Source organism: Podarcis pityusensis, assembly GCF_964106645.2.
Source record: "Podarcis pityusensis genome assembly, chromosome: 13".
Lineage (NCBI taxonomy): Eukaryota > Metazoa > Chordata > Lepidosauria > Squamata > Lacertidae > Podarcis > Podarcis pityusensis.
The window spans coordinates 38,688,027-38,700,794 of NC_138038.1; the positions used below are offsets into that span (position 1 = coordinate 38,688,027).

Here is a 12,768-nt window from a genome sequence, read left to right on the forward strand (position 1 = left end):
GCCAATGGGAGCGGATTCGACGGCGTCGCCGGGCCTGAGGGGAAACGTAGTCCTAGCAACGCGTACGTGCCCGTAGCAACGGGGCGGCAGCGGGTACTTCCGGGTGTGACAAACCAACGCGCGTCCAATGGGGGAAACGTTGTCTTTATATTACGAAGCGCTGCCCTTTGTTTAATTCCCTGAGTTTGGGCCTCTCAAAAGCTCCCATGACGTGTCTGAATAATAGGGACTCCAGATAATAATAAATAAATAAATAAATTGGGGGTTGTTGTTGTGGAAAGAGCCTCCCCGCCGCGAGGCATGCCGGGAGTCGTAGTCCCGCTCCTCCTGCCCATCCGCTTTGCTGGTTTCTTCCCGGAGCATACCGGGAAATGTAGTTCTTCCACTGTAACCTCCCCCCGCTCCCCCCCGCGCGCTCTCTCTCACCCCAGTCTCAGTTCCTGCCTCCCGTTGCTCCCCCAGGTGGGCATGAACGGGGCGGGAGAGCCTGATCCTGGCAGCGGGGGCTACAAAAGGCGCTACAGGGCCTTGAAGAGGAGACTGAAGTTCCTGATCTATGTGAGGAGCTGGGGGGGGGGCGGTGGGGAGAGGGGAGGCACTGGAGGGAAGGACTTCTGGGGGAGCAGGTCATATTATTTTGGAAGGAGGGGGCAATATTTACCTTTGCAGGCGGAGCGAGTTAAGGCTAAGTGAGAAACGGGGTGGGAGTCGAGGGTGGGCAGGTTATGCTGGGTCAACATGTTTCCGATTCCATGTGTCCAAAACATTGTGGACATCCTGTTCTCGTGGGGGGGGGGAGGATAGCACGTGGGGCGCCCCGGGTTAAGATCTGTTGAATCAACCCGCGCTTTTGTTTTTATAGGGTAGATACGAGTAGCCTGCTCACTTGTAAGGGAGCTGAGAGCGGGGTTTATTTCAGTGGGGTTTGTTCCCTGAAAAAACACATCTTTCGAAACCTAGTGTGACGTGGAGGGGTGTGTGCTAGGTTTGGGGGGCTTTTCTGGGGATTATCTTTACTATGAGCTCTGTGATAGGCAGCTGTAGGTTAAGAGTGAGCAATATGTGGGAGCTTACAGTGCTAACCTACTTTGCAGGGTTATTGTCTGAGCATTAAAAAAAAGATAAATGTGTGAGAAGAGCTTTCTTATAGCCATTTAATATCCTGCTCGTCAGTCTGGAGAGCAGCTCACCACAGTTAAAACATTTACAGTACAGTACATTTAAGGAATAATAATAATAATGATAATAATAATAATTTATTATTTATACCCCGCCCATCTGGCTGAGTTTCCCCAGCCACTCTGGCGGCTCCCAATCGACTTAAAAACAATACAGCCTAGGACCCTCATACTTACAGGACTGCCTCTCCTGGTATGCCCCGCAGAGGACCTTAAGGTCCATAAATAGCAATACTCTAGAGGTCCCGGGCCCTAAGGAAGTCAGATTACCTTCAACCAGGCCTCCAGCCTGGTGGAACACTGTCTCATGAGACCAGGGCCCTGCGGGATTTGATTTCTTTCGGCAGGGCCTTTTCCTTCTGTGATGGAACCCCTATTTGGGGACTTCCCTGGCTTTTTTCTGGCCCATGTAGGACCAGTCTGGAGGGTTGGCCTTGGTGAAGATTTGACGTTTTCTCCCCCAAACAGTTTTTGATCTGGGCTTCCACTGGGCTGCACTTTAAGTTGTATTTTAATCAATGGTTTTTTTACTTGATGTTAGCCGCCCTGAGCCCGGTCTTGGCCAGGGAGGGCGGGGTATAAATAAAATAAAATAAAAAATTAAAAACTTCCCTAAACAGGGCTGCCTTCAGATGTCTTTTAAAAATAGGATAGCTGCTTATTTCCCTGACATCTGATGGGAGGGTGTTCCACAGGGCGGGCGCCACTACCAAGAAGGCCCTCTGTCTGGTTCCCTGTAACCTCACTTCTCACAATGAGGGAACCGCCAGAAGGTCCTCAGCGCTGGATCTTAGTGTCTGGGCTGAACGATGGGGGCGGAGATGCTCCTTCAGGTATACAGGACCGAGGCCATTTAGGGCTTTAAAGGTTAGCACCAATACTTTGAATTGTGCTTAGAAACGTACTGGAAGCCAATGCAGATCTCTCAGGACCGGTGTTATATAGTCCCGCTGGCCACTCCTAGTCACCAGTCTAGCTGCTGCATTCTGGATTAATTGCAGTTTCCGGGTCACCTTCAAAGGTAGCCCCACGTAGAGCGCATTGCAGTAGTCCAAGCGGAAGATAACTAGAGCAATGCACCACTCTGGCAAGACAGTCTGCGGGCAGGTAGGGTCTCAGCCGGCGTACCAGATGGAGCTGGTAGACAGCCGCCCTGGACACAGAATTGACCTGTGCCTCCATGGACAGCTGTGAGTCCAAAATGACGCCCAGGCTGCGCACCTGGTCCTTCAGTGAAGGCATTTTAAAACCAGCAGAACAGCAAGGAATCTCTGTGAAACAAAGGAATATAAGACTAGTGTGAAACGTGATGATTTTTGGGAGCAGAGCTGACCCTTTGGTAGAAATTCAAAAAGCACCCCTTCCCTCTGGTATATAAATATTATTTGATTAAGTGATTTGATAGTTTGAAAAAGGAAAGAAAAAGAAAAACACTGTCAGTTCACATTAATGATACAGTAACTGTCAATACATTTTAGTTTAGACTTATAGCTCAATATATGCTGTCCATAAAGATATCCAAGCGAGATTTGCATTTCTAAAAAGTATGTTCAAATGTAGCAAGAGTTTTAGGGTCTTTGAACCATTCCATAATAGATGGTGGGTATTTATCCTTTCAGGTTCAAAATATAAGTCTCTTAGTTATTACAAGAGCTTGCAAAAATTACACTTTGTTGTCCTGCTATTAATTCCAGAATGGCTGACTAACGGGTTGGCATTCTTTTCTTTTTTGATAACATTTTATTAATTTTCCAAAAACAACCAAAATAAAAAAACAATAATATTCACATTCAAAAATTTAGACCATAATCTTAATAGACTTCCCTCTACTTACCCTCCTGGTTCCATTATTTTACTCTTATTCAAGCACGTCCTTAAAATCTTATATTCTTAACAATTCAATTTTTAAACCTTATTCATCTTATTACAAGTGACTTTTAAAAGTTCAACTAATGTAAAAGCCTATCCACAAAACTTACAAGGTTATGCTTTAAACATTTCCCTTATTTAAAAAAGAAAAAAGAGAAAACCAATGTCCTTTGGGTTTCAAGTTGTCTAATATGTCCTGCATAGTTCACTAATTTATTTTACCAATCTTCTTTGGCGGTGGCTTCTTTCTTCTATGGGGTTGGGCTGGTCTTGGCCTGGCATCCACTCTCAGGTGCAGGAACAAAGTCTTTTGCCCAGTAAATCCATTAAGTCCTGTACCTTTCAGAATCATAGCTTCTATTTTTTTAAACAAAGGTCATTTTCAACATTCTCTTCAGATCTTTATATGTTACCTCCCAGGCCTTCTTAATAACTTTACATTGCCACCACATATAGTAGCCTCTCATACCTTTTCCCCTTCCTTTCTGTTTTGTCTCCATCAAAGTAAAATCTTCCCAGATCAATTCACACGAGGTGCCATTTTTACTGTGGATCACCTTTACTTTCCCTTTTCCTCGAGCCTACCACCTCAACCTTTCCCACCTCAGTGGTTTGTATGTTCACCTCTTTAAGTTGTCCCACAGCCTCTGAAAGTAAATTAGTATTTTCCCGGATTTGAGAAGCTGTTTTTCAACATTTTGCTTTATCTCGCACAATTCTCTTTTAAATTCTGAAATCAAATCATAAAATTAATATTTTACAGTATATTCTTTTGACTTACGACCTTGCTGGTTTGTTTCAACCCTGGAATTTTTTCTTCTACCATTTCTAATTTCAGGTGGAGGGGGGTGGAATCTCTCCCCCTTTCCCAGCTTCCTCTCTAAGATTAAATTCCAAAACAAAAATTTTAACAAATTATATTTTCCCACCTTTACATCCATTCACAACAAAATAATTTTTGTTCCATATGAATAAAACCGTAATATTAATATTGTTTTAAAGTCTCCTTCTGACTTGCATGGTCTCTCTTGTTATTTCTCAGGAACAAGAATGTTTCCAGGAAGAACTGAGAAAAGCGCAAAGGAAACTTTTAAAAGTTTCACGGGATAAAAGGTGAGCTGATGCGATAGAGAAGGGCAGAGAGGGTGCAGAATGGGGAGATGATGGGGGAGGTTGTGGAGCTGAAACTGAGAGATGCTTATGGGCCTGGTGCAGGAGAAATGAAATCTTTTAGTGATGAAGGGTGGGATATCAATTCTACAACCAAATAAATAATAGATAGGGTTGCCATCTTTTTTTCGCAGGGTTCCTGGGTCCTTAAAAGCTATGTGACAGGGGAAAATCAGTAGACCTCAATGCATCTCATGATAGGGAAAACTGCACCTGTTTGGTTTCTGCCTGAAAAGCTGCTATTAATGTTGCATGCGAGCCTTGCCTTGAAAAGGTGACTGTTCCGTAAATGGTGGGGAGGGAGCAGGAACAGGATATCTGAAGTGGCAGCAGGACTTAGTTTATGTCAAAGATGTCTAGCATTGAGATGCAGACTTTGTTTTCAATACCAGAGCAGTATTTGAGACTTTGAGCACTAAAAATAGAGAAAAGTGCCTCAGTGTACGTGCAGAGTGCCTTTCTTCTGCTACTGAATTTTCTGGCGCAATCTCTGTGCACTTGGGTTTGAAGAGCAGGGCTTCGGAGGCAGGTGGCAGAGTGTTGGCCTCAGACATTTTCTGCTTAGAAATTAAGTGTTGCATTTGAGTTTGTGACTTCCTCTCCTCCTGATCGTTTCCTGTTTCCAGTTTTCTGCTTGATCGCCTGCTCCAGTATGAGAACGTGGATGAAGAATCATCAGGTAATTCAAGGCTCACGACTTTCTTCTGGTTGTGTGCTTTGGGGAGGGTAGCCCACCCACACTGTCTTGGACATGTGCAAAGAAGTGGAAGAAAATGAAATGTTGTTTCCACAGCAGCAGTAACAGCCTTGTCCAAAATAGCAAAGCAGTGTCATGGTAGTGTATAATTCAATAAATGTGGTGATAGAAAGACTGGTAGCTAAAAGTCATTTGAAAGGACATTATAGCTTAATCCTAAATGTCTGCAGTTTGAGGCCCAAAATGAGGAAGATCTGGGGCAAGAGCTCTTGCGCTAGGAGATGGTTACATGAATCAGTGCAGTGAAGCAGCATGAGTTTAGGCTGGGAAGACACGAGTTCAAATCCACCACTCGGCCTTGAAGATTATGGGATAATCTTGCCCAAATGTCTCTCGGCCTAACCTGCCTCGCAAGAGTGTTGTATGGATAAAATTACTCCCATGTATGTTAGGTACTTAGGGACGCGGGTGGTGCTGTGAGTAAAACCTCAGTGCCTAGGACTTGCCGATCGCATGGTCGGCGGTTCAAATCCCCGCGGCAGGGTGAGCTCCCGTTGTTCGGTCCCAGCTCCTGCCCACCTAGCAGTTCAAAAGCACCCTTAAGTGCAAGTAGATAAATAGGTACCGCTTTCTAGCGGGAAGGTAAACGGCGTTTCCGTGTGCTGCTCTGGTGCCGGTTCGCCAGAGCAGCTTCGTCATGCTGGCCACGTGACCCGGAAGTGTCTGCGGACAGCGCTGGCTCCTGGCCTCTAGAGTGAGATGAGCGCACAACCCTAGAGTCTGTCAAGACTGGCCCGTACAGGCAGGGGTACCTTTACCTTTACCTTTTATGTTAGGTACTTGAGTTTCTCAGCTGAACGCTGGTATTCAGATCTGACTGAAACTAATTTTTCATTTCAGACTCGGAGGCAACAGCCTCCTCTGACAATAGTGATGGGGAGGTCCCCAAGGGGACAGAGCCACAGTCCCTAAAGAGGTGAGTGTCTCCAAGATGAAGGGTGAGGATCAGTGTCCACGATCATTGCCACCAACCATGGGATGATATATCCTGTGGGCTTCCCCAATGGGCAGAATCCTTCTGCTTGGCCAAGTTCAGCCAGTTTTCAAAATGTTATCCCTTTTTAGGAAGCAAAAAAGACCATATGTTGTTTTCCTACATGACCTTGCAGGACCATTTTTATGTACAGTGGTACCTCGGGTTAAGAACTTAATTCGTTCTGGAGGTCCGTTCTTAACCTGAAACTGTTCTTATCCTGAGGCACCACTTTAGCTAATGGGGCCTCCCACTACTGCTGCTGCGCCGCTGCTGCACAATTTCTGTTCTCATCCTGAAGCAAAGTTCTTAACCCAAAGTACTATTTCTGGGTTAGCAGAGTCTGTAACCTGAAGCATCTGTAACCTGTGGTACCACTGTATATGCTAGGGGGTGATCTTTACAGGAAGCAAAGATGTCTGTTTTGCTGATCGTCCATTGCATGCCACAGTAAGCCATAAACCACATATTACGGCGCATGAGCAAATCACCCCTGCCTTCCCCTACCCCAGACATGCTTGGAGGAAACATAAACAGTGATTCCTGGCTTTGTGTTATTCCTGAACCGTGGACTGTAGTTTTCTTCGCTTCCAACTAAACCATGGTCAAGCCAAGTTTTGTTGTTCTTGGCTTACTGGTGGTAGGTTTTTTTGGAGCAAAACAAGCCATAATCCCAAGGTTGGACTGAACCCTGAGCCAGCTATTATGGCTTTTGTTTTTTTAAAGTTTATTTATTTTATTTATATACCATCCTCCATCCAAGGATTGCAGGGAGGTTTACAGCATAAAAATGCAAAATGAGAACACAAAATACGTAACAAACCAAACCAAACCAATATTTATTTCTGTCTTGGTTCCTCCCAGTACAAGTGGGGAACAGACATGATCAGCAGATAGAGCCTTGGTGGTGGTGGTGCTGCCACTGGGGGCTGCCTGGTTGGTGTTGACCCGTGATGGGTCTTTCCAGCGGCCATTCCCAGTCTGTGAAACACCCTCTCTGGTCAGGTGTGTCTCCCTCCCTCAGTATTGACTTCCAGGAGAAATTTTATCTGAACATTTGATAGCTGAAAGACACTGCTCCTGGCAACTCTGAATTTTATTATATTTTTTAGAATACAAAAAAGTACTCACTATTTTGACACCCTGGGCTTCTTTAAAGGGAAAGGTGGGATGTAAATCCAATTGTAATTGAGTAATTGAGTAATGATAGGCGTGTACAGGGTAGATGTGTGACGTGTAAACTGAGAGTATGATTTCTTTGGCACCATGCGCAAGCCATGCCCGTAGGTGCTCTGGCCTTGTGGCTTGCGCTCGTGGCAACTTTTCATCCGCGTGGCAACTCCTTTCTCCTTCTACCCACAGAAAACAAAGTCCACAGCTTGGCAGCGCTTCATCCCCTTCGTCTTCAGGCCTTTCCCTCCAGCCAACTTCCGGCTTTGGGCTCCCGGCTTCAGGGACGCCATCTCCATACTTGACCTCTGTAAGTAACTCCATTTCTGTCTGGGTAAAAGGACTGGGTAGTATAGGGCTGCTCAAATCAAACCTTGCAGGCATTGCCTTCAAATGCTATGAACTAGGGAAAGACTTGGGCCACCTTCTTCCTGTAGGTTTAAAGCACTGAGAGAGAGGGATAGAGATCCCTGGGAAAAGCGATTGACTGTTAAACCACCCTGGGAATTGTAGCTTTGAGTGGGGAATAGGGGGCTCCCTAAGAACTCTCGGCACCCTTAACAAAACTCCCAGAATTCTTTGGGGGAAGAAGCCATGACTATTCCAAGTGTCATCCTAGAGCTTTAAATGTGTGGGGTAAATATGGCCTTGGATAAGGTCCTTCTCAAACGTCAGAGATGGCTTGGCTAGGTTTTAGTTGAGCTAACCTGACCTTCAACATGGCCTACCATAGAGATGAGGCAATGCTGTCAGGGATTAGAGTGGCAATGAAGTTCCCATTACTTTCCTAGGCCAAGACAAAACTAAGGCGCTCGTCTTGTGTACTATCCACCGTGGCTGCGCTGACAGACGCTTGAATGCCATTGCCCACTCTGGCCAAGATTCTTGGCCAGCATTCAAAATGGTCACTCTGGCGTCTTTGGTATTGCTGCTGAGTTTGGTAGGATAACCATTTCTCATTATGGCCACAAGTACCCTGGGCCTCTCTCTCAAAATGGCTTCCCTGACTTCAAGGACAGAACTGACATTGGATATGCCCAAGGCTGTTCCTCACCCTCTCCTTTCCATACCACCTCCATTTCGCTTCATTATTTTCTATTACAGCATTTATTTGTGGTTGCTAACATGCTATATAGACATGAAATGGAGCCTCTCTCTGCCTTGGCCAGAGATAGCATAATACGTTGGGAGAAGTGAGTTCATCATACTGGTATGCGGGGGGGGGGGCGATGTTTAGTTACCTACACCTTGTATAATAATGCAGTTTTGGGTCTGACCTATGTGTTTGGGTAGTCAGTCACGTTTTGTATGTACATCTGGTCCCCGCAAAGAGGACAAGGCACATTTCAACAAAGGCTTGACGTTTGCTTGAAAAGGGCAGCGAAAACAATCAAGAAACTGGAACCCCTCCTCTACCAAGGAAGGGCTAAAATTTTATGCCTTTGGGGGGGTGGAGGGAGGTGACTAACCAAGCAATCCTAAGGCATGCTTATTTTGAAGTAAGTCTGGGGCTGATGGGACTTGTCATCTGAAACTTCCAGCAGGCACCAATATAGGGAAGGCTGTGGTAAGAGATTTATAAAATGACACGTGGTGTGGAGAAGGTGGAGAGAGACTTTCCCCTCCCCTTTCATAATACTACAACTTGGGCTCACCCAGTAAAAATGATGGAGAGGAGATCCAGCATCGACCAAAGAAAATATTACTTCACAAAACGTGCAATTGCTTATGGAGTCGGCTGCCGCTGGGGTGCGATGGCAACTAGCTCAGGTGGCTTTCAGAAAAGTTTAGACAAATCTGCAGATGGGGAGAGGTCTGCCAAAAGCTACTTAGCTGTTACGGCTATGTAGAACCTGCAATTTCAGAGGCACGCAACCTCTGAACATGAGTTGCTGGGAGGGGGCTGGATTGGGTGGCCTTCTGGTCTGATCTTAAGACGGTCGGTGGTGATGTTTGACCAGCTCAAGCTTACAGGCATAGATTTCTCAAATTATATGTGTGTGGCTTCTTACTCGGAACCCCTTTCTGGGGCTTGCATGCTCATCATTCATACTTTGATTTCTTATTCCATCTCCCCACCCTGCCTCCACCCCTTTCCCACCCAGCTGGCCTCACCCCCCTATGCTCCCTTCCCCTCTGACTACCTGGCACTAGAGCCTGAGCCTGGGGCCCCCCAACCTGAAGCCAACGCCACCCGCTCTGCCAGGCGGCCCCAAAGGCCCCGCAAGCTCAAGGTACCATCTAGATTGTGTCGGGGGTGGGGTGGGGGAGGGCAGAGGGTGTCTGCAATCCACTAAGTGGACAGGTTGAAGTCTGAATGTAGGGGACTGAATTAAATTTGGGGCTCATATTGCTGTACTGTATTGCAATATAATTTGGGGGTGGGGAGAATAGAATATAATTTTGGGTGTGTTTCTCTCTCTATATATACACACATACACATTGTGATGTTTTCTATGCACATGTAGATTGAATTATTCTCATTGAACACAGTAGGGCATAATAACAGAACAGCAATGAAGCTGCAACTACACTGCAAACTTAAAACTCATTTTGAACCTCTGTGGTATCATGGCTTCTCTCCAGGGAACCCTGGGAATTGTGGAGGCTTCTTCTGAGCGAGCCGCTGGAAAATTAAACTTTTCCTCACAGAACAATTTTTGTTTGTTCTGGGGGATTGTTTGAACCCATCAATACGGCACCTTTTTAGCCAAAAAACACAGAGGCATTTTAAGAAGAAAATTATGTGGGGCATGGTAGAAAGAGGAGGTTCTCTTGGATGGGTCTTAGTGCTACGTACAACATTGCAGACCCACCCTGTAAATTATTGGAAGGCTCGCTCATCCTGTCCTTACACATCCTGGATAAACGCTAAGCTCTCGGTAGCAAGCCTGGAAAGTTCTAGAAGAGAGGTCAAGTGTTATGGGCTTGGGCAGGCTAAAATAAGTACAGTGTTACTCTGTGTGGAAGGAAATTTCCGCAAAATTCTGCCATTTCATACGGGGGTGGGCAACATGCTGCTCCTTTCTGTGTGGGACTAGAGAATGCAATGCAGGAGGAGGTTTGGCTCTGCCTGGCTCACTCTCCCACCCACAATTTCTTGTTCTTTTCCCCACTGCAGCTCCCGCTGCCCCCCACCTCCCACTCTGACTGTTCATCTGTGGTGGTGGGGTTGCCCTTTCCTTCGCCCCGCGGGACCCCCAAGCTGCCGCCACCCACCATCCTCAGTACAGTGCCCCACCAGATGTTCAGTGACACCGGGGAGGGAAGTGGCGAAGACCCCCTGGATGGTGACGATGAATTGGTAATCGACATTCCCGAGTGACAGTGGCAAGCGGCTCTCTCTGCTCAAAGGACACAGGCCTCGCAGTGGTGTGCGTGGGGATTGCGCCCCACAATTTTTATTTTTTTTGTTTACAGACTCCAAAAACATGCAAACCAGTCAATAAATGGGATTTTTTATATATATAAAAAATTCCAGTTGCCGTTTCTACACATACCCTCCCCCAAACCCCCACCCCAAACTTCCCTCTTCTCCTAAACCCCATGAGCCCTTAGAAGAAGTTGCCTCCTGCTGAGGCCAGAGGTTTCTTGATTCTCTTCAGACATGTACCTTCATCTACAAACTGTATTGATTAAGAAAAATCTTTGTGAAAAAGTGCATCCCTTTACGAGGTGGGAAGAATCTTCTTTTCTTTTTTTTTAGCTACAAAAGAAAAAATCCCTTTAAAGGCAGGGAACTCTGAAAAAGTGCTGGAAATCTCCTGAGGGGAGAAAAAAGTGAACGTTTTTAAGGACTAGGAGAGGTTTTCGCTGCACATGTAAACATTTGAAGTCAATCTGCTTATGAAATTTTTTTGTGGAGAAGTTTATCCTTCAAAACCCACTTGGGGATTGTTTTACATAAAATAGAAAGATCACCAGTGTTTAAAATATATATATTTTACTAGATGGTTTCTAGTAAGCACCCAAATTTTGCTACTTGTTGCAATGTTTTTATTATTATTTTTGCTACAGATATTTTATAGTGGTAGTAGGATGTATACAAGAAACCATCCTGTCGTTACAAATATAAGTGCGCGCACACACAGTAATCTTTAGAAACTGGACAAAAAATGTCATGATTCATGCCTGGGTGACAGGAGTTTTAAGGTAAGGGCAAATGCCAAATGTTTGCCTAGCTGCAAACATTTGCTCAAAAGGATAGATGGAAGACTCTGCCTTTCTAAGAGCTGATTCACATTTTACCCACAAATGGGTGTGTCACTTGGGTACTGAATGTCTTCTGATGAACAACTGAAATGTTTGACGGGGAAATAAGTGTGTCTAGCTGAGATGGATACAGATGGTTTTGTGCCCGATGTGGAAAGGTCAAATGGGCCCCCCAAATATGTTACTAAAAGAATATTAAGTTAAATACATGACAATGTGCTGCCCTTAATGGTACCACAAGTGCAGTTGCTTGTGGCAGGCCTCCCTATCCTGTCTAAAAGTATGGCCAGGTCATGCCTGGAAGTGTGTCATGGACACATAAGTCTCCCTGGCTTATGCCCACTGCCTGTTCCCATGACTCTCCATCAGAATTTGCAGCATTGACCAGGATAAATCCCGAAAGGAGAAGTTACTAAAGGCACTATTCCAATGAGAGAAGAAAACGGGAGCCATCTCAAACAAGCTAGTGAGAGAGGAAAATGGGACCTTTTCCCCCTTAAAGCCAGAGCAGCTGTAGAAAAGCCTAATGAGCTGAAGATTTTAAAAAGGCATGTATTGTATAAGAAATGGATGGAAGGATGGAAGGGCAGGCCTCTAGGATTGTGTAGTCCAGACTTGCTGGGAAAGCAGAAGATCAGAATAAGCTGAGGCTGGCGAGTGCTACCAAGAACAATAAAAAGGTGTGTTTGGAGGAAGAGGAAGGACACTAGGCCTGTTTCTCAGTAAGGATGGTGAAATATTAACAGGTGGCACAGAAGGCTGGATTGCTCAGTTGCTCTTTTGCCTCTTGTCTCCCCCCCCCCAGGGGAATTGTGTTCCATCTTCCATAAGTAGCATAGTCAGCACATGAGTAGTGTGGCCAGAGCTGCTAAGAAATTTCATCAGGAAAAGCCTCACTACCTGAAATTACTTCGCCTCAAGGACCAGATGAATTGCATCCTAGAGGGTACTAAAAGGAACTCACTGGTGTACTCTCATAACTTCTGTCTTAATCATCTTTGGGAGATCCCGGAGAACAGGTGAAGTGCCACAGGGCTGAAGGCAATTGTTCCAGATCTTGAAAAGGAGGATCTGTGAAATGAGTCTATCTGACTTCAGTGCTAGGGAAGATAACTAGAATAGATTTCAAGGGAGTCAGTTTGCAAGCACCTTGATAGCAATGCAATGGTTAGCAGAAGCCTGCATGGATTACAAAGAATAAATGTGTGTCTATATATACTGTGTGTGAGTGTGAGGGAGGGAGGGAGGGGGAGAGAAATATAAAATCAAGTTCGTAGTTTAGTGGATTGAAGAACGACTGTGAATGCAATGATCTTGGTTTCAGCAAAACGCCTAATAGTGTCCCCCAGGATAATGTGATTTGCAAGCTGGTTAAATGCTATGAACTTGGAAAAGATCGCATGGGAAACTGGACGGAAGCAAAATGAGATTCAACAGAA

General features: G+C 45.4%; 1 protein-coding gene across 2 annotated transcripts; it reads left to right on the plus strand.

Annotated features, from left to right (window-relative positions):
• Positions 1-94: 94 nt before the first annotated feature.
• INO80E (INO80 complex subunit E) lies at positions 95-12,576 on the plus strand. 2 transcript variants are annotated; one of them, XM_080977930.1, is made up of 7 exons: positions 105-558; positions 4,090-4,160; positions 4,844-4,896; positions 5,815-5,890; positions 7,310-7,427; positions 9,223-9,351; positions 10,239-12,576. In XM_080977930.1, exons 1-7 carry the CDS (start codon positions 301-303, stop codon positions 10,440-10,442), a joined length of 909 nt encoding a protein of 302 aa, XP_080834056.1. In that variant the 5' UTR covers positions 105-300; the 3' UTR covers positions 10,443-12,576. The 2 variants fall into 2 exon arrangements, with proteins under 2 accessions (XP_080834057.1, XP_080834056.1); XM_080977931.1 differs by lacking the exon at positions 9,223-9,351 and having other exon boundaries at positions 95-558.
• Positions 12,577-12,768: the final 192 nt, after the last annotated feature.